The sequence below is a fragment of the Schizosaccharomyces japonicus genome (genome assembly GCF_000149845.2).
Source record: "Schizosaccharomyces japonicus yFS275 unplaced genomic scaffold supercont5.2, whole genome shotgun sequence".
Lineage (NCBI taxonomy): Eukaryota > Fungi > Ascomycota > Schizosaccharomycetes > Schizosaccharomycetales > Schizosaccharomycetaceae > Schizosaccharomyces > Schizosaccharomyces japonicus.
The window spans coordinates 742,514-763,998 of record NW_011627861.1 but is presented as its reverse complement, the minus strand read 5'-3'; the positions used below and the strand labels follow the sequence as shown (position 1 = coordinate 763,998).

At 49.5% G+C, this 21,485-nt stretch overlaps 12 protein-coding genes across 12 annotated transcripts; 6 read left to right on the top strand and 6 right to left on the bottom strand.

The window, feature by feature from the left end:
* Positions 1-191: 191 nt before the first annotated feature.
* On the bottom strand, positions 192-1,440 carry SJAG_05295 (endonuclease Rec12; the record flags this gene model as incomplete). Its single annotated transcript, XM_002174396.2, has 3 exons — positions 1,106-1,440; positions 861-1,047; positions 192-764 (listed from the first exon to the last, which is right to left on the bottom strand). The coding sequence occupies exons 1-3, from the start codon at positions 1,402-1,404 to the stop codon at positions 192-194; spliced, it is 1,059 nt and encodes a 352-aa protein (XP_002174432.2). The 5' UTR covers positions 1,405-1,440.
* SJAG_03273 (fungal protein) lies at positions 1,381-2,454 on the bottom strand. The gene has a single exon (XM_002174395.2). It carries the CDS (start codon positions 2,196-2,198, stop codon positions 1,536-1,538), a length of 663 nt encoding a protein of 220 aa, XP_002174431.1. The 5' UTR covers positions 2,199-2,454; the 3' UTR covers positions 1,381-1,535.
* Positions 2,126-2,781, top strand: SJAG_03272 (protein phosphatase regulatory subunit Glc9). The gene has a single exon (XM_002174394.2). It carries the CDS (start codon positions 2,203-2,205, stop codon positions 2,737-2,739), a length of 537 nt encoding a protein of 178 aa, XP_002174430.1. The 5' UTR covers positions 2,126-2,202; the 3' UTR covers positions 2,740-2,781.
* Positions 2,782-4,046: 1,265 nt separating this feature from the next.
* On the bottom strand, positions 4,047-4,836 carry SJAG_03270 (COPII-coated vesicle component Erp2/3/4). Its single transcript, XM_002174393.2, has one exon. It carries the CDS (start codon positions 4,774-4,776, stop codon positions 4,153-4,155), a length of 624 nt encoding a protein of 207 aa, XP_002174429.1. The 5' UTR covers positions 4,777-4,836; the 3' UTR covers positions 4,047-4,152.
* Positions 4,837-5,172: 336 nt separating this feature from the next.
* On the top strand, positions 5,173-6,983 carry SJAG_03269 (hypothetical protein). The gene has a single exon (XM_002174392.2). The coding sequence runs from the start codon at positions 5,398-5,400 to the stop codon at positions 6,925-6,927; it is 1,530 nt and encodes a 509-aa protein (XP_002174428.1). The 5' UTR covers positions 5,173-5,397; the 3' UTR covers positions 6,928-6,983.
* On the bottom strand, positions 6,758-8,409 carry SJAG_03268 (GTPase activating protein). The gene is made up of 4 exons (XM_002174391.2): positions 8,107-8,409; positions 7,888-7,965; positions 7,353-7,781; positions 6,758-7,296 (listed from the first exon to the last, which is right to left on the bottom strand). The coding sequence occupies exons 1-4, from the start codon at positions 8,323-8,325 to the stop codon at positions 7,105-7,107; spliced, it is 918 nt and encodes a 305-aa protein (XP_002174427.1). The 5' UTR covers positions 8,326-8,409; the 3' UTR covers positions 6,758-7,104.
* An 801-nt stretch (positions 8,410-9,210) lies between these two features.
* SJAG_03267 (tel Two Interacting protein 1) lies at positions 9,211-12,441 on the top strand (the record flags this gene model as incomplete). Its single annotated transcript, XM_002174390.1, has 2 exons — positions 9,211-10,327; positions 10,667-12,441. The coding sequence occupies 2 exons, from the start codon at positions 9,211-9,213 to the stop codon at positions 12,439-12,441; spliced, it is 2,892 nt and encodes a 963-aa protein (XP_002174426.1).
* A 351-nt stretch (positions 12,442-12,792) lies between these two features.
* Positions 12,793-14,599, top strand: SJAG_03266 (NADP-specific glutamate dehydrogenase Gdh1). Its single transcript, XM_002174389.2, has one exon. It carries the CDS (start codon positions 13,121-13,123, stop codon positions 14,483-14,485), a length of 1,365 nt encoding a protein of 454 aa, XP_002174425.1. The 5' UTR covers positions 12,793-13,120; the 3' UTR covers positions 14,486-14,599.
* Positions 12,971-16,490, bottom strand: SJAG_03265 (LMBR1-like membrane protein). Its single transcript, XM_002174388.2, has 2 exons — positions 16,126-16,490; positions 12,971-16,018 (listed from the first exon to the last, which is right to left on the bottom strand). The coding sequence occupies exons 1-2, from the start codon at positions 16,291-16,293 to the stop codon at positions 14,630-14,632; spliced, it is 1,557 nt and encodes a 518-aa protein (XP_002174424.2). The 5' UTR covers positions 16,294-16,490; the 3' UTR covers positions 12,971-14,629.
* A 308-nt stretch (positions 16,491-16,798) lies between these two features.
* SJAG_03264 (MT organizer Mto2) lies at positions 16,799-18,190 on the top strand (the record flags this gene model as incomplete). Its single annotated transcript, XM_002174387.1, has 1 exon — positions 16,799-18,190. The coding sequence occupies one exon, from the start codon at positions 16,799-16,801 to the stop codon at positions 18,188-18,190; it is 1,392 nt and encodes a 463-aa protein (XP_002174423.1).
* Positions 18,191-19,160: 970 nt separating this feature from the next.
* Positions 19,161-20,387, top strand: SJAG_03263 (dual-specificity MAP kinase phosphatase Pmp1; the record flags this gene model as incomplete). The annotated part of the gene is made up of 1 exon (XM_002174386.1): positions 19,161-20,387. The coding sequence occupies one exon, from the start codon at positions 19,161-19,163 to the stop codon at positions 20,385-20,387; it is 1,227 nt and encodes a 408-aa protein (XP_002174422.1).
* A 472-nt stretch (positions 20,388-20,859) lies between these two features.
* Positions 20,860-21,429, bottom strand: SJAG_03262 (40S ribosomal protein S12). Its single transcript, XM_002174385.2, has one exon. It carries the CDS (start codon positions 21,339-21,341, stop codon positions 20,901-20,903), a length of 441 nt encoding a protein of 146 aa, XP_002174421.1. The 5' UTR covers positions 21,342-21,429; the 3' UTR covers positions 20,860-20,900.
* Positions 21,430-21,485: the final 56 nt, after the last annotated feature.

The window sequence follows — 21,485 nt, the reverse complement described above, 5'->3', positions numbered from 1 at the left end:
GTGTGAAATTTGAGAGGTTTGTGTGCTCTGGGTGCAATCCACTTTCAGAGTCTGCGTCATGCGCTGGTATGGACGAGTGCTGACAACGAAGGAATGCAACTTTATCCAAAAACACAGTTCGGAGCACGGAAAGAGCTGTGTAGAGGTACTGTGCGGAAGATGAGGCAGTCAGGGGAAAAGCATGTTACCGTTTACGACGGGATTTCTGTACTAAACGGTAATTGCGATATTTTCTTCGAAAGCCAAGTCTTGACGTTTGGAATGCCCTGTATCTCTGCTTTTCGAGCTAAGAATAACATTTTTTGAAGTTCTCGCACAACAATCGGTTCTTGGAGAGGACGTATGGTTCGTAGCAGATTGCTCGCAATGCGAAAGTCTCTTGTAGTGATGGGAAGCATGAATTGCTCATCTAATTGCTTAAAGTCTTCGTAAAACGGTCCGATCGGTTGTAAAGTTTTAGTGGTGCACATGTTTTCATTACGAGTTACGCTTGATCCGTATTTGTAGCACATGTAGATGGAAACACCATATGGATCCCAGTCGAAGAGCCCGTACGCCCGCCGTACACCCGTTTCTTGTACAAAGAGTGAAATGAACTGGCGCGTACTCAAGTCCGGAAAACCTTTGGCTGTAACGAAAACCACATTAGGAAGCGGAAAGGCGTCGATAAGTGTGTGGAAAGTGGCTTCTTTCTCCACGATTACCAGTGTGTCCGCTGATGTTCGGATAGACTGGATATCGAGGGAGTATTGAATGATCCATGGCTATGAATGAGCAAGGGTTTTCAAAAGAGAGAGAGAGAAAGAGAGAGAGAGAAATTGTCCAATGCCATGTTTTTATGTTGGCCATAACATACGTACCTTGCTCATGCATGAAATAGTGTCTAGTTTAGTATGAATTGTTACTGGACCGTACACGAGCCCTTTTCCAGCTGCTGTGACATGCAATTCGCTCCGCGAGCAGCAGAATGTCCTTGTTAGCTCCCGGACGAGCGCGTCTACCGTGCTTTGTCGCTCGAACAAGCCGACATCGTGGTAATAAATATCTCTACACAAAGCGTGTTAGCTGCAAAGAAATCCAGGACAAAGGAGAAGAGCTGGCATGCCTCAATTGCAGCACAGTGTTGTTGTTGATCGCTTGGTGCAGCAAATCCACGAGGCGAAACATTTGAGCGCATCTTTTCGCGTGTTTCGGGAACGAAAGGCGATTTACACTACTCATCCGCTCATTCTCACTCACTGCACGAAGAAATTCAATGCAGAATTCCTCCAATCGAGCCTGCATCCAATTCTGTACCTGTTTCGGTGTTGGGAGAGGACAGGAACGGAGCGGTCTTTGCAGCAATTTATGCTTTTTCGACGCGTCCTCCGCACTGACGTCACGCGTTTTAATTAAGGTTGGCATGTGTCGGAGAATGCGAAATATGGGCCAATCAGTGTGGATTATTATTGAACGTGCAAAACTTTGTTTAAGAGCCGAAAAAGTAAACAACTAGACTGGCAGACGGCTAGGCTGCTGTAGGCTGCTGGAGGGTTCTACTGAACCTTTCCGATGCCACGGCAGATGGGACAGGTGTCTGTAAAGAGAAAATAGTCGACATACCCGCGTCCCTTGCAGTTTCCACAGACTTTTCCGGGAATTCGCGGGTCACCAGGCTGGACAACCAGTGCGCCCGGAGGCGGGCGACCGTTGACGACGGGCAATGACCGGGCAAACATGCGCGCGCACATTCCACACGGATGGCCGTTCGATTTCACGCCCGTGTTGTGGCATTTGTAGCACACATAGCCCGGTGGATACGCAAACGGTGCTCCCCGGGTTCCCGCGGACTGGCCCGGAATTGCCGAGGGGTACACCCCGACGTAGCTCGGCTGTCCCGCGTTATACCCGGCGGGGTAGGTGGGGGTGTATACTCCGTACGCCGCGGACTGTGCACCGTAGCCGGGGTATGCGGCTCCTCCGGCCTGGTAGGGCTGAGGAGGAGTGTACGGCGACGCCGGAGAGTAACCAGGTGCCGCTGTAGGACGATGAGGGAGACGTGGAGGGACGTCTGAGGTGGGTGAGCTGGCGGCTGTCGCTCCACCTCCTGATGGTTGCGCCGGCCGCTGGTTTTTACGGTTGTTCAGCTCAGCGAGCTCGGCTGCCACCACCTCGTCGTAACTTGGTGGTGCCTCCTCCGTCGGTGGACTTTTTACCATAGCAATGAAGTCGATTTTAAAGCACTCGCGTTCTCTGGAGCCAGATGAAGCAGAAGACGACGCAGGTGGTGTGAAAGGTTCGGGAGTAGCAGGCGCGGGAGGCGAAACAAAACGTCAAGCTCAACGAAGCCTAAAGTGGGATGAGGAAAATTTGAAGCTCACGGAAGCCCAAAAATGCGCCAAAATGAAGATCACAGAGCCCAAGACGCCGTTCCAACGCACCCTGCTCCCTGACGATGACGTCCCCGAATTCAGCCTGGACGACTCGGACAACGGAATGTCCGTGGACGAGCCGGAGGCTCCCGCGGAAACGGCCGACGAACCGAGCAGGTTGTCGGCCGCGGAGCCGGACAGCGTCGATCATGACGCAAGTGCCGCTCGCGTGCGCATGGCCCCTGAAAATGCCGATTCCCCCGCAAAGGATGATGCGGATGCTGCGAAAAAGCAGCGTTTTGAGCAGATGCGTAAAATGCACTACATGGGCATGGCCAAGGCCCCGCCCAGCAGTGACGAGGAGGAGAGCGAAGATGACGACGAATAGTATAAATCAGCAGCTACGACTAATGAACAAAGCTACGAAGGAGGGAGGGGAAGAGGTGGGTGGGTGGAGTGGGTGGACGAAGGGAGGGAGAAGGGGGAGAAGGGTAAGAGGTGTGATGATAATTTGCAGTGTGGTTTGTTACTTCGTGTGTGTGCTGACGAGCCTGACAATTGCAATTCGGTGCGAGCGAGAGTCGGACGGTTGGATTTGGGTGTATGCAATTCGGCCGAAATAAGTGTGATCTGTTTTGGGCGTCTCATCAGCGAAGGAAGGACGTGCTATCACAGAACTACGATTGATACCAAGGGGAATAGTAAGGATCCTTTTTATTAAATTGGTCACTGAACTTGGATGAGTATTTTACGATTCATTTACTTTCGTAATTGGTCACTGTCAGGCACGGCAGCAGCAAAGGGTGTGTAATGGAACGAACGTGAGGGTACTAACTTTCACAACACCAAATCCTCTCCATGGAAGGAGTGTTCATCTCCTGTTTATGGTGCTATACACTCAATTGCAGCCTCGTCTGAGCATGTTCCTTCCGATCACAGAGTATCTTGGTTGTCCAGCAATATTAACGCTGCTTCAGACAACACTGCCAACTAGCCCCAGCGTTAGTCGTAGTGTACGGGCGACATGAAAAAGCTCCTGATACATAGTCCTAGGGTTTATTCCGCGACTAAGAACGCACAAACAGCACTAAAGGAGAAACTCTTGATAGGGCCTTCTATGGTAGTCGCTGTTTGGCGAGCTGAAATGAGATGAAACTGCTAAAAGAACAGAGTGCCTTTAGAACAGGAGTCGAGACAGGGTCCTTGATCGGCTGAGTCTTGGCAGTTGCATCGGCTCGACAATTCATGTAGACAGTTGCAACCGTCCGACGCAGAAACTACTATTGGAGTGCACTAGAACATATCCGAACCGACCATATTCAAGTCGTGACAGAGAGACCCTCGGACGAAGACGAAGATGAAGACGAAGATGAAGACGAGTTCTCAGACGAACACTATTGACTGCTACACGATCACATACCAAACATTGTATTTATTAGCACAAAAAGGTCTACTGAATAGCCAATTCTGATACTCACATCTTTCTTTCCTTCCTCCCATATCATCGCAACCGTTCGCTTAGATAAACTCAATTCGTTTTGCGACGGAAAAAAAGAGAGCAAAAAACAGAAAACAGAAAACAGAAAGTAGGAAAGCAGAATACTGCTCCCAAATGAACAAACCCGTACAATTCACTCAACCAATTCCACTCCCTCCTTCTCCCCTCCTCTCCCCCCCTCTCCCCCCCTCTCTCCCTCTCGTTTTATACATTTTATTTTCATGACAGCCGCTCATGCAAGATAAGTATATATCCATCGGTCATACACATGCTGCCGATACATGCCATAGTTGCGCCGGCTCATTATACACTTTGTTTTCCTCTGCGCTTAAAGAATGTCTTGACAATAAACACCTGCAATGCCGAAATACCAATGACCATCAGAGACTCTCCCAAAGCAAAGTACAGGATTCGAGACTCGGTAGACTTGACGGTGGAGAAGTTGCGGTTCTCACGAGTGCGGAAATACGTTTGGTAGCGACTAATCTCCATCAAGTCCGACGACAGCTCCATAACAAGAGCCTCTCTGCTGCCACTCTCGTGCTGGTGCTTCTCTTCCTGGCCGTGGGGCTTGATGGAAAGCTCGTTCTCCAGCGTAATCTCAAGAGTGATGATCTTGTCCGTAAAGGCCGAGATATGGTTGTCGAAGCAGAACTGGTACTCACCACGTTCCTCCAGCGTAAAATAGACATCGGCCTGTTGCTTGCGTTTTCCCTGGACGATCGTCTTTCCAGCAGGCGACTGGATCTCGTAATTCACGTCGAAAGCACCGCCAGACTGCACGGCATATGTGAAGTGGCATTTCTCGCCCAGATGGATTGCATCGACGCTGAAACACTGAGTGTCTTGGTTTTCAAGCTTGAACGTGAGCTCCGAAGCCCGGACGAGCGCAAAGAGAGCACTCAACAGCGTAAAAAGGACTAACATGGCACAAGTCGTCGAGGTTGGCTAAGGGAGACTTCACCCAGCTCAGACCCAGTTGCGGAGGTGCAGCGCAGCTCACAGCGTAGCTCGTGGACCCTGTGTAAACCTAATCTAATCTGATCAACCGGCCGGTAACAGTGCCTTCTCACCACATAGCTTAGATTTGAGATAACTCATAAAACACTACACCAGAGAATAACCTAATGTAACCTAATATAACCTAAACAGGAATCCGTCGAGCCAGCGTTCGTCACAAAATTCGGCGCAAAAACGCACAGCAATTGCACAGCTGCCGGTGCGATAGCCAATGGACCTCTCCCACACGCATCTCGCACCCAGCGCTCGAGTTCTCCTCGCTCCCCCACTCATGCGCAGTCTCTCGCCCCCACTCGACTATCCCACTTTTCTCCCCCACACTTCTATTCCTCCGCCAAATTGAGCCCAGTCATCCTTCCAGGCACCACCGAACTCCTTCCTCTACGACCCAATTCCAGCTTCTCTAACACCGAGCAATTGGCCTCTTGAAGTTTGTGCGAAGCTCGCGTCTTCGTCTTTTTCCTATCTATTGTGGAATTTTCTCAATAAATCACACAAACAAGTAGCGGTCGTAGCAAACTCAGCTCGATGAATGTCCCAGACGAGACAGCCCATTTGGACGGACCCAAGGGATCGTCTTCATCAACGTCGTCGTCGTCATTGTCGACGTCTCAAAAAACGACAGTTTTGGATTGGAAGCAAAAATCAGACACTTCGCTCTTTGTTGGAAAAAAACGTAATGACTTGATGAATGGAGGTAGCGGTGAAGCTCCACGAAACGGAAATGGAAACGGAAACACAAACACAGCAAGCAGCGGCATGGATGGGACAGTGAATGGAGATGGAAGCGCACGAAACAGACACACGGCAGCTTCTGGCGGAAGCAACAGCAGCAACGGCAGCTCATACAGATACAACGGCATGAACGACGCTGCTCTCGGTGTTGTCGAGGTTGTTCCGGGAGCGAGAGCCATGTATCACGTACAGATGAACTCTTTTGCGCCTCGAAATACTAATGCGGGTCTTCTGCCCAACCACGTCGGTGTTCAAGCAGCTGCTGGTCTGCTTCCTCCCGGTTCTGGCTACGGTGGGCCTGTGTTTGTGTCGGACGGCACGAATCTCGGTGCTCCAGGACCCATGGGCCCAAACTATGGCCCGACAAATGTTGGCAGAGGCCACCGTGGACGCCCCCGACACGCCTCGCCCTCTCCGTCTCCCTCCGGCATGAACCGGGGTCGCCCGAAACGTGGAGGCCGGATCATCGATGTCCATGTCAAACTGGCCGGCTCTTCTTCGTCACGAACGGTCCCCTTCCAACCGTCCCGGCAAACCCCTATTTTCCAGTACAGCTCACACTTTCTTTCTAACAAACCGGTGCGTGTTCGGCTACCCGGTTCCAAACCCGTTTTTGTTTCTCCTCGCGGCGTCACCAGCAATCATGGTTTCAACATGTCCTCGCCCGCACCTTCGTCCGACAACCATGGTGGGCCCGGTGCAGCGGTCGTAAACACTGCCCCGCCAGCCGAGTTTTTCGTAAACATGAATTCGTTGGCGTCTTCACATGCAGCAGCTGTCGCTGCTTCGGAACCTAACAAGAACAAAATGTATCCCTCCGTGGATTCGTCCGTATCCACCGTCATGAGTTCGGGATCGGCATCGACAGAAGAAGCAATGGGTGGCGACGCTGCAGCAATCCCCACCATGATGCCTGCAGCCGCCGTTTCTGCTGGTCCTTATGTTTCCAACCCGGCGGGTGCTGCAACAACATCGGTTGCAGCGGCTGCGGCTGGAGCAACGTCCTCTCCTTATTATCCTGCCTCTTTCCAGACATATCCGCAGTACTCCTACGTACCACCTCCTCCCCAGTACTGGCAGTTCGCAGCTGCTTCGCCATACCATCCATACGTCTACATGTCTCCGTACAACTACGCTCCACCCATGGCGTATAGAGATGCATCAGCAGCAGCGGCTGCTGCCACTCCGTATGCTTCTGAAAACTCATCAGCCCCCATGCCCCCTGCGATGGTAGGTGCACCGGGAATGCTTTATTACTACGACTCGTCTCAGTACTATTATCCCTACATGCCAGCGGCCGGCGATGCCGAGCCTCAACATTAGTGATGACAGTACGACGCTTTTTATAGACTAAAATGTATGTTTCACGTTGGTGTAGATTTGTTTGTATGCGTAACACAAAAGAATTGTCCATCTATGGATAAGCGGATAGGGGGTATATGTGTAGATGCTATTTAGCTGGGCGAGAACAGTGCGAACTGTCTCTAGGCTCGGGGCACACTAATCCATCTTGTGAGCGTTTTGAGGAGTGGCAGGCTTGGATTCTTGCTTGTTCTCAGTTGCTTGAGTGGTCGAGTTGTTTCCCCAGAGAGAGCGAATACGACTGAACGTGGTCTTAGTGGAGGTTTCCAGTTTGTTGGTAAACGTGTGAATGGCATTCACGGTCTCATCTCTAAACTCGGGACTTTGTACCTAATAGAAAGTTAGCAAGGGGAAAAGGAAATTGTTCTTCGTTTGTGAAAACTCACCTTTTGCAAACCGGGCTGAATGTAGTTGTCTTTGACAGACTTTGCCTGTGTTGCGACGGAGGAGGAGAATACAGACCAACCCTTGTTAAGAGCAGCCAATGGGTCCGACTTCCAGGTGTCCAAAAATCCTTGACCTTCGTTGGAAGCAGCGGGTGCCGTGTTGCCGAAGCCAGTGAACTTTCCGCCTTGAGAAGGAGGAAGATGATCGGGTCGGTTGGCATTGATGGATCCCAAATGAGCAAAGTATCGTTCGGTTTCCTCCTTAGAAAGAAAGGTTGTTTCATTAGAATCCGAGGAGGAAGTTGCCGAGGTATTCATGCTTGATTGCTTCGCAGCGCGGGCACGACGACTTTCTTCCTTGGACCATTCCTTACCATCTACAAGTGCAGCCAGCTTCTCGCGGTAGTCTTCTGCAGCCTCCGTGTTGTACTATCGTTCAGGTTAGCAGGACAAATCGTGCAACTCAAAAAGAGTAATGAGTGGTAACAAAGACATGTTGTCGTAATGTCTACCTCTCTGTTTTCCCTCAGCAAACCTTTTCCTTAATCGACTTGGCGTTTACAAACTCGGGATAGTCGTTCAAAAACTTACGAGCAGCATCATTTCCTCCCAGCTAGAAAAACAGTTAGCTAAGGTCGTGGAGGAAATCCCGTTGGATTCATTGAATCCAACGGAAACCGATTATTAAATATTCAAAAATCCTGCTGAAAGATCTCCCTTCAAAATTGGTCCTTCAATAAATGACGATACTTACCTCGACGCATTTGATCTGACGCTCCGTCCAATTATCCATGGTAACGCTACGAACAAAACTCTTTTCAACACCCAAACCACGGTGTTGACCACTGCAATCAAGGCAAATAAAGATACCCAAATTTGCTGAAGCCCATTGCGGATTAGGAGTACCACAATCGAAACATTTCTTATTTCCAGACTGTTGAATAATACTGTCAAGAGCTTTCGAAGAAGACATATCGTCAATTAGGACAAAAACCAGGGCTGTAAAGCACGATTTAGTACCGTAAACTGGTGGTAGTGGGTCGGCGAAATATGGTTCTGTAGTACCACAAAAACAGAAAATTTGGTACGGAAGCGTCGTCTAAAGGCTAAACGGGGTACGGATGGGAATTGTAACTGAGTTATCAAACACAATTGCAATCAAGATCAATGTAAGTATTGTTTTATTTTATTAAAATGGCAAAGGTCGTTATTGTGAAAAACAGTTACTTGATGAAATAACAAGTATAAGAAGAATTTGGTTTCTAATTGATTCTTCCAGTCGCTGAGCAGAAATTATTATTCAACGGTTTATTTAATTTATCTTGATAAATTATGTACGTTATGATAACAGTCAGTTTAATTCTAACTGACACACTAGAAGGCAATTGTGGAAACACGCATCACAATAGAGAATTGAACATAGAATGGAGAGCATCACAAACATTCATATATGCTAGTGGTAATGGTGATGATAACAATATTAGTATTAATTTAAAAAATAAAAAAGAAAAAAATAAAAAGAAAAATAAAAAAAAGAAAAAAAAAAGATAAAATACTATTACTATTACTAATACTAATAAGATAAAACAAGTTTAAAACGGCTCAACTTTCTTAACCCACATTCCATTCTTACATTCTCCATTCTTTCATTCTCCACTCTTACTCAATTTAATGCGTTGATGTGTTTTATGACTCACCACCAAAACCTCACCGCCAAAAACTCTCCTCCAGCTCCTCATTCATGTAACAGGAAGGTTGTCGTTACGTTTTGGTTCATCTTGGGTATTGTGGAATTTATAAGGTAACGGAATTGCTTCTGGTGCTGTTTTTGTCTTTGTAGCGTTATTATTGCTGCAAAATGTCGACATCTCAAACCATTTTTTCCATCATTCGTGACAGTTTTCGTCAATTGAGTGCAGCGTCACTGCCCCTACTGTCGGAAACGGCACGGCCGGCTCCAGCAGCGATGAACGCTGCTGTTGAGCATGCTTTACGCGATTTGGAAAAGGCCCTTGGAGAAGATACGAACACACAGGTGAGTCCTGGTTTGTGTGATTACATGTTCTTTCCTATTACTCCTATTCTCAAATCATGGAACCGCGTCCCTAGTCGCGCGTTGGCAAACTCACTTGAGTGTGTTCAGATTATCTACGATCATGGCTGGAAATTTCATGGAAAGCCAGAACTCTACCAACAGTTATCCATGTTGCTCGTCAACATCTGTGATGGCTGTGTGTCACCAAAAGAAAAAATTCCACAGGACTCCACTGTTCGAATTGTTGCGTTGCGGTTGCTGCATTCGTTATTGCGATTTGAAGTGAACTTGTCGGAGAAACGGGACCATTTGATGTTTGCGCGTTGTTTGTCCTTTTTGCTTGATCTGTTGACCAACGATTCTTTGGATAACGATACCACGGGCGCTGTATTAAAGTGCCTTCAACAGCTTCTCTTTCACTGCCTGCACAAAACGACCGACATTTCATACTTTTTACCAGGCATTATTTCATCCCTCACCCGTGCGCTCTCCACAAAAGGATCCTGCGTCGCTTTCCATCACAACCTTATTTCCGCCATACATTTGTTTACCGACGTTGTCATCTCCTGCTTAAGTGATGATATTCAATATCAGGACGAGCCAGAAGACGATGCGCAATCGAAACCAGAGGTTTCTTCCAGTATACGGTTACAGCCGCGGACGAAAGAATGGCGGAAACTCAGCGCTGACCAAGTGTCTTCGGCAATACAACTTGTTTTGTGCCATCGTACATCCCGCAATCTTTCTGTTCAAGAAACGGTGTTTGAGACCTGCTATCAGCTTTTTTCTCGTTGCTCCGCGTCGTTGCCAGTGTGCAGAACGGACTTGCTGGAAACATTGCTTATCCTCCAAAGTACCTCTACTTGCACGCGCATTCAAATGAATGGTTTTGATCAACTGTTGAATCTAAAGGATGTAGTCGATGCAAGCGCTCTCGAAAGTACGCTTATGGATTGCATTGATAAATGGTCGCTCTCATGGACAAATGTAAAACTACTCACAGATCCAGACGTAAAGGTGGATCATGTTGCGCGCTTACTTTCGCTGGCGAAACTTGCTGTTCATTTCTACGGTTCTGCGCAATCCATTGGCGATGTTTTAGAAGGCGTACTGTCTGAACTCATTCCAAGAAAACGAACAATTGCAGCTAGAGATGTTTCCTTCCTTACAAGCGATGCAAACGACCATCAAGTTTCCTTTGCGTCCACCACCCATTTTGAAAATAGTCGGTTGGAAAGTTTACTGCGACAGATTGTAAACGTGTATACTGATCATACAGACGGTCAACTTCTTTTGAAAAATGCCAGTTTTGTTCAGGCACCACTATCGCTTGACATTCGCTCTTTACAATCTTTTTGGCTATGCGTTTCCGTAATGGAACGCACGAACGAGCAACATTTACGTGGTCGCTATGCTGACTCTTTTTTCGATACTGCGTCATGCACACTCAGAATGGTGAGGAGCACGGAGGGAGAAACCGAGGAACGAAGTGTTCTTACGGTACTTGGTCTCACACTTTCTTTGGAGTATGTCAGTTGGTATGCTTTACAAAAGCGGACGGATTTCCGCCCTCAACTAATGCAACTTTTGTACCCCCTCCTCTCCCTGCTAGCCAATGGAAACAACGACATTAAGGCATCGGCAGAGGCTTGCGTTCAGACAGTAGCGATTGCCTGCGACTACAGCTCACCAGGTGAAATGCTTCAAGAGAATATTGATTACGTGGTAAATTCTGTCGCCATGAAACTCAACATGCTTGACATTCCGCCAGAGCTACCGTTTGTTCTCCGCTACATTATCCAAGAAGATAATGGCCAGTGCATCCCCTTCCTGGGCGACATCATTGACTCCATTTTCGATATCCTTGACTCCTACCATGGTTATACACAGTTGACGGCCGTACTTCTCGGTGTCCTCTTTTCCGTCATCCAACAAGCCAGCAGGCCATTCCAAAGCAATCAAAACGAAGATCGTCTGTTGGCATACGCAGCGGACTCCAAACGCGCTCATACAGGCACACAGCCGTGTTCAGAGCTGTCGGATCTGGTCGAGCTTTTACATAAAAACCCTTCCTACCCCATCCCAAAACTTGACGATGCTGTTTCAGAGGAGGACATCCGTTCGGCCTCTGAGACGCTTCACGAACAGGAGCCGTCCATTCCGTCTGAAGAACCTTCCGACACATCGTCGACTGCTCCTGCGCCTGCTGATGAAGTCGACAAAGGTGAAAACAAAAACGGAACAGTTGCTATGGTACAACGAATCGTGGAAAAAGCACAACTGTTTTTGTCACATCAGTTCGCGCCGATTCGTCTGGAGATGCTCAAACTCGTCTGCTCAAGTATTCCGATACTGGAGCAGGAAAAAAACACATACTATCCCACCATCAACACCTTTTGGCCCTTGTTATTGCTACGTTTAGATGATGAAGACCCTGTAGTGGTGCTGCACGCCTTGTACGCTATCCAAACGGTATGCTTTAGTGCATCCGACTTTATGACTTCTCGCATAGAAAAAGACCTCCTACCGAAACTGTGCAACCTCACACGCCAACACTCCCTTCTCCGTCCACAAGCTGCATTCGGCGTCCCGCACAAGCTGCAGCTGGCTATCACTTCCCTGGCTGCATCGTGTGTGGCAAACCGTCTCTCATTGATTGCATACATGCAAATCTTTAATCTCGCTGCACCGATGCTGCGACAACTCCTTCCAGCCGATAGGCAGCACGCGGAGCACGTCTGGACGTGTCTTGCTCGGCGGAACCCAGACGCTGTGTTCTGGGCGCAGACGTTTGCAACAGATGCCAGCTTTATCGACCGTTTCACGGCCTCATCTCCTCCTACTCAGTATCGCCGTGTGCAGGCGCCGACTACAAAGCAACACAGCGCAGATTTACTGCATCTCGAGCACCCTAAGCCCGAAACTTTTGCTGCAACTGATCGATCGGCGACAAACGATGGCGCTTCGGACACTGAGTTTCACATTCAACTACCGTTCCAGGCGCCCCGAGACCGTCGGCCGTCCAAAAAAGCCAATCTCATTCAGATTCTGTAAATTATTCACCGTCTATGAGCCTCGATAACTTGCTGCCACTCGCGTCTCGGCCTGCTTATCTTCCCATTAACCTTCCCTGCCTGCCCTCCATCCACACCTTCCCCATAGTGTACAGTTCATCCCATTTAAGGTTGCACCTGATTTAGTCTCGCTTAGCACTAGCACTCCACAGTTTCAGCCCATATCTCAGCACTCGGTGCAGATCTTCCGGCTTATCAAATCTGATAGCGAGTTAAGAGCTATTTATATTGATATCAGCTAAATCTGAGCTTTATCTTATCGGCTATGCTAACACCTGGAAGCTACCGCTACAACATGATGTCATATTTCCGTCTCCACGAGGTCTAGTGCACCTGAAGGCTGCAAAGGTGATTTCATCTCTTTGGCTGCTTCCTAGCGAATCTGTGACTGTTTCCAGAGTATATAAGGCAGAAATCACAACCCCATTCGGCACATCCCACCTCTACTACAACCCTGGTAGCGTCAAGCATACAGCAGCGCTCCTCCCCACCAGCAATTGCATACGTAATCTCTCGCTTAGAAGAAACTTTATTTTAAACTCTCGGTTGATACTTTCCTACACGAAGGTATCTCATCACTATTATTCAAAATACTTTCCTCAAGACTGTCCTCCAGACTTCTCGGAAACGCTCGGTACTTTCACTACATTAAGACAAAAATGTCCGCTCCCGTGAAAACCCTTGAGCCCGAGTTCCACCAGGCCTACAACGAGCTGGTTTCGTCCCTTGGCACATCCAAGGTGTTCACGAAGCATCCCGAGCTGAAGCGTGTCCTCCCTGTCATTTCTATCCCCGAGCGTACTCTGCAATTCAGAGTTACGTGGGAGGACGACGAGGGAAACTGCCGCATCAACACCGGTTACCGTATCCAATTCAACTCTGCCCTCGGTCCTTACAAGGGTGGCCTTCGTTTCCACCCCAGTGTCAACTTGAGTGTGTTGAAGTTCTTGGGCTTCGAGCAGATCTTCAAGAATGCTTTGACTGGCCTGCCCATGGGCGGTGGTAAGGGTGGCTCCGACTTCGACCCTAAGGGCAAGTCTGACGCTGAGATTCGTCGCTTCTCTCAAGCTTTCATGCGCCAGTTGTTCCGCTACGTCGGTGCCCGTACCGATGTTCCTGCTGGTGACATCGGTGTGAACGGAACCATCGTCAACTACCTCTTCGGCGAGTACAAGCGTCTCCGCAACGAGTACACTGGTGTGCTCACCGGCAAGCACATGCTCACCGGTGGCAGCAACGTCCGTCCCGAGGCCACTGGCTACGGTGTCGTTTACTTCGTCTCCCACATGATCGAGCACGCTACCAAGGGTGCCGAGAGTTTGGCCGGCAAGCGTGTTGCCATCTCTGGCAGCGGCAACGTCGCCCAATACGCCGCCCTCAAGTGTATCGACTTGGGTGCCACCGTTTTGAGCATGAGTGACTCCAAGGGTGCTCTTGTTACCAAGGACGGAAAGGGCTTCACCGCCGAGGACGTTCAGGCCATCATGGCTTTGAAGGCCCAACGCAAGTCCTTGAGCTCCAGCGAGGCTCTTTGCTCCAAGTACTCTTACCTCGAGGGTGAGCGTCCTTGGATCCGTGTTGGCAAGGTCGACGTTGCCATTCCCTGTGCTACTCAAAACGAAATCAGCGGTGATGAGGCCCGCCACTTGGTTGCCAGCGGCTGCCGTTTCGTCGCCGAGGGCTCTAACATGAGTTCTTCCGCTGAGGCCGTCGATGTCTTTGAGACCTCCCGTTCCAAGGGCGAGGGTCTCTGGGCTGCTCCTGGCAAGGCTTCCAACGCCGGTGGTGTCGCCGTTTCCGGTTTGGAGATGGCCCAGAACGCTTCCTTCAGCAGCTGGTCGCCTGAGGAGGTCGACAGCCGCTTGAGAGGAATCATGAAGTCTATCTTCGAGCAATCTCTCAACGCTGCCTCCGAGTACTGTGACGCTGGCGTCAACAACACTCCCAGTTTGATTGACGGTGCCAACATTGCTGGTTTCCTCCGTGTCGCTCGCGCCATGGAGTCCTTGGCCGACTGGTGGTAAACCGTTTGTCAATGATAGCTCTTCTTGCGTGAACCGATAGTTTTGTTTCCTTTTTTGATGCACCCCAATTTTTTCATACAGGGGAAATAATAAATTTATAGATTATGTCCACTACTTCCTGACTTCATTCGTAGCCTGTTGGTTTTAATCGTGGTAAGTTGAATAGCGGTTTCGGGGCGGGATGAAGTTTTGTTCTTCCATGGCTCGTTGCAGCAATGCTCTGCCTTCGGCCATTGCAGAGGACGAGTATTCGTTCAAGAAGTCGTCTTCCTCGTCCTCAGTCTCCTGCGTATTCAGGCTTGAGCCGTCCGAACGGTCGCGGGACAAGTAAAGCGAATACGCTGCACGATAGAATAGACGATGCAACGAAAAGATAGACGAGAAGACCGGCAGCAGAACAATCATGGGGTAGCGTTTGCTGATGTAGTATCCGAGCGGCAACAAATCAATGCTGTTGCCAAACAGCAGGTGGAACCTCGTTTGCGAAAATTGAAGTGACACGAAATTGTACGACAGGGGGATAACGAGTCTGCAGGACTGTACAAGAAAAGCGAGAAGTGCAAGAGGGTGCGTTGCCTGTTTCGGTAATAAGGCGGTAAGGTAATTGAAGGAGGATCGAGACCGCAGTAAAGACGAGCAAGTACACATGCACATGTACCAAAAGACAACAGCCGTAGCAAGCAGGTGAAACATTGGCGAAATGGTCGCGGCCTTTTCGAGGACAATACCGGTCACGGAGTACTTGCTGCCAAGAAACAATTCAGAAACAACAACAAGCACACTCAAAGCTCCGAATATAACTGCAAGTATTAAGCGTAAGAGCGGATACACATAACTGTACAGCACATAGTCCAGTAGCGGGTGTGTCCGAAACGAACCCGGCGGAAGTCGAAGCCAGTAGCTGTGCTTCTCACGACACGTCTGCAAAGCCTTAAGCTTGGCATACTCGCGTACAGTCTCGTTCCACTGTATCTTCAGAGGATGCAAACGAAGCGAAGCATCTGCAACTTCCGCCGTCACCGCTTCGCTGTCACTTAGATGCGTATGAGAGAAATCGCTTTGATGAAAAGTACTCCGGTCAAAACCAGTTCCTGGAGTGGCGTTCGACAAGTCAGAAAGCTCATCCATTCTGTCCTGGATTTTGTCGTACACCTTCACAGCATAACACTCTAATTGCGCCATTCGTTTCGACAAAAAGGCACGACGCCAGCAATCGCGCGGCACTGTGACAAGCCCGTGTCCAAGCAAGAAAATGGCAAAAATAAGTCCGTAAAAGTAGGTCAACGAAATAATCAAGTTCGTGAAGCCTTTGAAGGTCATAGACCGAAGTACGAAACGCAAGTAAACAAGCATAACAAGCGTGATAACCGAGAGCAAGGCAGAGTATTTGAGATTGCTGTGAATAGAGTCCCGAATCTTCATGCGTGGAGTCTTGAACGGACTTGCAACATATTCCTGAATAAACGGAACGAAGAACCAGGTGAGTACGAACGACGTCCAGTATGTGATTCTCCACACCAAAGAGGGAACGGTCTATACGTGTAATGTTAGCAGAGCGTCAGCAGCGTACACAATTGGTAAAAAATCCTTTTCTCGAACTTCTGAATTTGCAACACTCTACGCGTTGACCCAGTACGTACCCACACGACATCAATCGGAAGCACAAAAAACATAAAAAACGGCACATAAAAGCCAACAAAGACAACCGTGCCAACAACCGGGGCCAAATCGCGTATTCTTGTTAGCCTAAGTAGCCAAAAAAACACAAACAAGGCCGGAGCTCCGACCGCTAAAAGTTGATAAAGCATAGAAACTAACGAAATTCACTCAAATACCAGTAAATAACCATTCGTAAAGGCAATTGGAAGAATTTTGCTGAAGGACGGACGCGCGTCTCGGCTGCATCAGTGTGAACAATGAACGTCAGCCAGGTAACAGTCTGTTACCTGCACCATTTGTTGGTGGTGAGTTCTGAGCTTAATATCAACGCTTTTTTTAGCAAAAAACTGCCAGACTAAACAAACGCGGAATACCGAGTACTGTGTGCGGTGCTTCCTTTTTATTTCATGAGAATTGTATGAGATAAATGAGAAAATTTATATGGTTGACGTGATTGCATTTATATACACAAACATCATCTACTATTTTCCTTCCGCGGATATTCTTCGACCTACCTCATACACACGGCAGTCCATTTACACGTTTCACAACGCGTCTCCTCGTCTGCGAGGTGAATTCTTGGCTTAGCAGTACCGCAAAGTTGAATCTCTGGTGGTACGAAGCAGAGATCAACTCTTTTTCAAGAGGTTTTGCATGTCCCGTTTGAGTTTTTCTCCGAAAAAGCAGTTGGACGCAGATCCGTTTTTGGACTATGAAGCTTCTACGGGTTTGTCGGAACGGTCGCACAGGACGGTAGGATCTTTTCTTCACGACAGTGTTTCGGAAAATGTGAATGAGGAACCAAGAACACCGTTTTTTGGCCCAAACAGCTCAAGCTTTCAGGCCCAAAGTATTTTTTCACCCAACTCGACTTTTCAGGGAAAAAGCCAGCAAAACCTGCGTCCCAGCTCTCAACGTAGAGGAAAATTTCTATTTCAGCATGCTCGTTCAGAGACTACGAATGTCTACGGACGCTTCGCTTCGTCCAGTCCAACTCGGCCAAGGCAGCTGGATCTGGCCCTGACAATGAACGACAATAACAGCGATACAGCCCTTGAACGTGCGACCCAACAGTTATCACTCACAAGCCCACAGCCACAGGTCCGGAGCCGGGAACTCGAACACACAGTCCCAAACCCCGCTACTAACGAGTTTATATTTCGGGAGTTAAGGAGTTTGCGTGAACGGCTCGGGCAAGTGGAAGCTGAACTAGCCAGAACCAGGATGGAAGCGACGACGACTCTTACCCGGGCGTCTCTCTCCTCGCCCGTTCCTGCTCAAAAACTACAACTTGCTCTCCAACGACTTGCTTCACACCATCCGCCAGATGATGTTCTGAAACCATTAGAACGAGCTGCGCGGAATGCTCTATTACTCACACAAACCTCACCGGGTCCAACGGTCGATGCGCTGTGTCGGAGCCTTACCGAAACGTGTCTTGGTCTTGTCCAGGAATGCTTGAACGCACGCATGCTTGCCGACGAATCACAAACACCACGGTTGCCTGGTCCAAATGGCGAAGAAGAGATGAGTGGATATGCCACCATTACCGCTGCAAGCACAGGCGAAAGTGGGCGAAACAGTTACAGTTTTCCTGTCCCCACGACAGCATTCACAGCACCGACACTGACGAACACCAACAACAACAACAACAGCAACAATGAAGGCCTCGGTCGCTTCAGCAATGCGCACACGATTATGACTACTCCCCGCTCTCAACGCATCATTCCGCCCACTTCGTCTCCTCTCAGCGACCGTGTCAAGACACCAGTGCTTCGAGACCGAGACGGCGACCAGATGCCTGCATCCTCTCGCTTCCAATCTAAAATTAGTCTTTCTCCCAACCGTGAGTTGCGTGCTTCTCCCGTCTCCCCGCGGTCCCCTCCGTTTCATCGCAAACGCTTTTCAAAGACAGCTTCTAGCAACGTATTGGTCACTCCTGCTAATGCGTACGCACAGCCTCCAACTCATTCTGCGCAAAGCTCACCCACTCGTTTTTCTCTCATAGACAAGGTGTTGTCCGGTCATCGAGATTCCCTGTCGTGAAGGGGGAGAATCAATGTGAGGTGCTGCTACACGTCTATCTATATATACGCGGTGAGGAGCATTGCAGGGAGCTATCGTGGTGGTGCTACGGCACTGTTGCTTTATCGCTGAGATATTACTACGAGTTAGTACTTACTTTGGTGCCTTCTCCAGTTACTTACTACTACTTACCCGGGCACCATTTTGTGCAGCACGACTCGATTCGACTCGTCCCTCCCTTCTGCATCCCGCTCTCACCCTCTCGTCCTACTTTCTGAAAAATGTACCGACCGGCTTGAAAGGACACAAATGCCACTGGAGATGTCTTGAGGAAGGCAAAAACTTTAAACTTACTTACTCACGCAGACACACACTCACACACTCATACGCAGACACAGACACATGCACGTTCATCCAACGTCCACTCTCGCTTTCTCATGAACCTCACTCACAACGAACAGAAACGTCTCTAATCGTCATGACAGCCGGGCGCTCGCTTCCACCAAAGGCTACGCTACGATAACGAGCTAGTATCTTATTGTCTACGATATCTGCATCTACGACTACGACTACAACTACGCCCACTTCTAGCCCACATAGCCCAGCTGCTAACGCCTTTTCTCCACTTTCTACGAACCAGCCGCAGACCCCCACACCCCACTTCCACCTCGCCCTTCCCCTGTCTCGAGCGCCCTAACCTCCCAGTCTGTCTCCTGTCGTCTCCCAACGCCGTTTCTGCTCGTTTTTTGCTGTTTCCTCCTCGTTCTCCGTCCGTGTTCCTTTTCTCTCCTTTCTCCAGCATCTTCTTGCTTGATTCACGGTTTTTTCGTTTTTTTCGCGGGTTTTTGACGTTGTTTACGCCTTTGTTTGTTTGTGTTTGTGATTACGTTCTTTTCAATTTCCTTTCCCTTGAACTCACTGTTACCACGAGTCGTTTGACGTCAGCATGCATGCGTGTGGGTCTCCTACGTCTCCTAGGTTTGCCAGCAGGATGAATTTACCAAGACTGGCAGAATTGGAGAGACACGAGTTTGTATCGAGCGACGACCAGATGGAAACGTCTCAGGACGAAAAAGTTTCGTCTCCAACGACAACAACGAAAGAAAACACACCGACGTCGCCTATGCCGTGGACGTTCAGCGGACCTTTGTCACCGACCGGGAAGCGGTCCGTTGCGTCTTCACTGTTGCTCTCACAGAACCGGCGATCGTTGGCTGCACGAAAGCTACCCAAAGTCCGTATCCAACTGTGTACGGCCATCACGAACCCCGGCTGCAACAGCATCATCAGCTCTCCCACGCGTTCCTCCTTGAGCCCTATTGAAAGTAACTCGACCGCAGGACGGTCGGCTTTTCTTTCTAATGGCCTGAACGGTGTCCCTGTGAGCCCCGCCGCAGAGACGCCGTTCATTCGCTCGCTTTCCGGCGCGAACCGGCCCTACCCAAATGGGCCTGTATGCATATACTCGTCCAACGTATACCTTTACGCAGAGCCGACGCTTGCGATTGTGCAGACGTTCGATGTGGTTTTGAACGTAGCCAAGGAGGTGCTGAGCCCTTTTCCCACAGACGGACAGGTTGTTCGTGATGAGCGGACGCACTTGGACGTTCGCCAGTTTGGAAACGTCAAATATGTGCATGTGCCTTGGGAACACCACTCTACCTTCCCCCAAAACTTTGATCGTCTTATAGACTTTCTCGTACATCATGCCGTGTTTCTCAACCGGCGTGTCCTTATCCATTGCCAGCTCGGTGTGTCGAGGAGTGCATGTTTGGTGATCGCGTTTGTTATGCGGACCCTTGGTCTCCCGTTGTCGGAAGCTTACGACTATGTGAAGCAGCGGTCGCCCTGGATAGGGCCCAATCTGTCTCTCATATTCCAACTGTCCGAATACCAGCACAACACACTCGGGGGCCGTCCACGGTATACGAATCGGTGCATCACATCGGGTGTCTCTTCGCACTGCCGCTCCTCCTCCTTCCATCCGCCGGCAGTCGCGGCAACAGCAGCAACGGCGGCAGCAATTGTTGCTACTGTTCCCAATTCTACTTCTCCCTCACCTTCCCCGCCGTCATCCAAGTCGGTCGCCGTTGTGCACGACGCTCTCCCTCCCATTCATCCCCAGTCGGCTACCTTTCCGCTCTCCTCTAATCCACCTCTGCCCGAACTGCTCCTCCGGCCAAAGACCACGCCGTGTATTCGCTACAACTATCCTTAGCTGACGCTGGCGACCGTGACGCTGTCTGCTGCTTGCGAGCATTCGTGTGTGCGTGCACCGGTCGCCCGTTCGTCCTCTTTCTTTCATGTGTATGTGTGTGACTCTACTTTGCTACGTGTTACTTTCCCCCTTTGTTGTTAAAAGCTTCGAACACCGGACGGTCAAGGAGGCCGTTAAAGCCGTTCGGGTTCGCATGTTTAATGATTCTCGTTCTATGTTCGATGACTTGCAGTTGGTGTGTTTTGTAAGCTGGAGCATCAATTACGATGTTCAGGGCACGGTACTACAGTCGAGGAAGCGTGTTGCATGCTGGATTCTCAAACAAATGGAACAAGCTGAAACCGAGTTGTCGTGCCAAGCAAAGAGTCAACCAAAAACCCTACGCAAACTGAAACAAGCATTCAAACGAAACATACGAAAAACCAGCGCCCATACTACACACACACCCAACTACACCTGTTCCGTCTCACAATATAGGCTACTACCAATGTATTGTTGCATCGCTCAGTCTATCTAAGCAGAGAAGCTGGACAACAAGGTTTGGAGAGCAGCGGAATCCTCACCGTAGTCGGTGACGGCGACGCAGGAGCAGCCGACAACCTTACGGGCGTTACCGTCACGGTCAAGGACACAGAGACCAGCCCACTCACCCAAAGTCTTGGGGTCAGAGACCTTGATCAAGGGAGTTTGGGACTCAGCGCAAAGAGCCTCGACGAGCTTAACGTAAGCCTCTTGGTCGCAAGACTCGCACAAGACGCAGAGATGGGCTTGGCGGCGGTCGAGGGCCTTGGAAGCCTCACGGATACCGCGGGCAAGACCGTCGTGAACGAGAGCACGCTTCAAAACTTCCTTCAAAGCGTCCTCAACGGAAATCTCGTTGGTGGTGGCAACGGTTTCCTCCTCGACAGCGACGACCTCGTCGACTTGGGGCACATTATCTCCTTCTGTAGACATTTTGATATTCTTGTTTTGGGGTAGAGACGTCCTCGATGATATGCTCCTGGCAGGTTTGGTAGCGTCCGTTTCCGTTGATATAGTGAAAAGCAGTCACGTTCGTGTTGACCTAACCTAGACGGAGGGGAGAGTCGAAGGCATCGG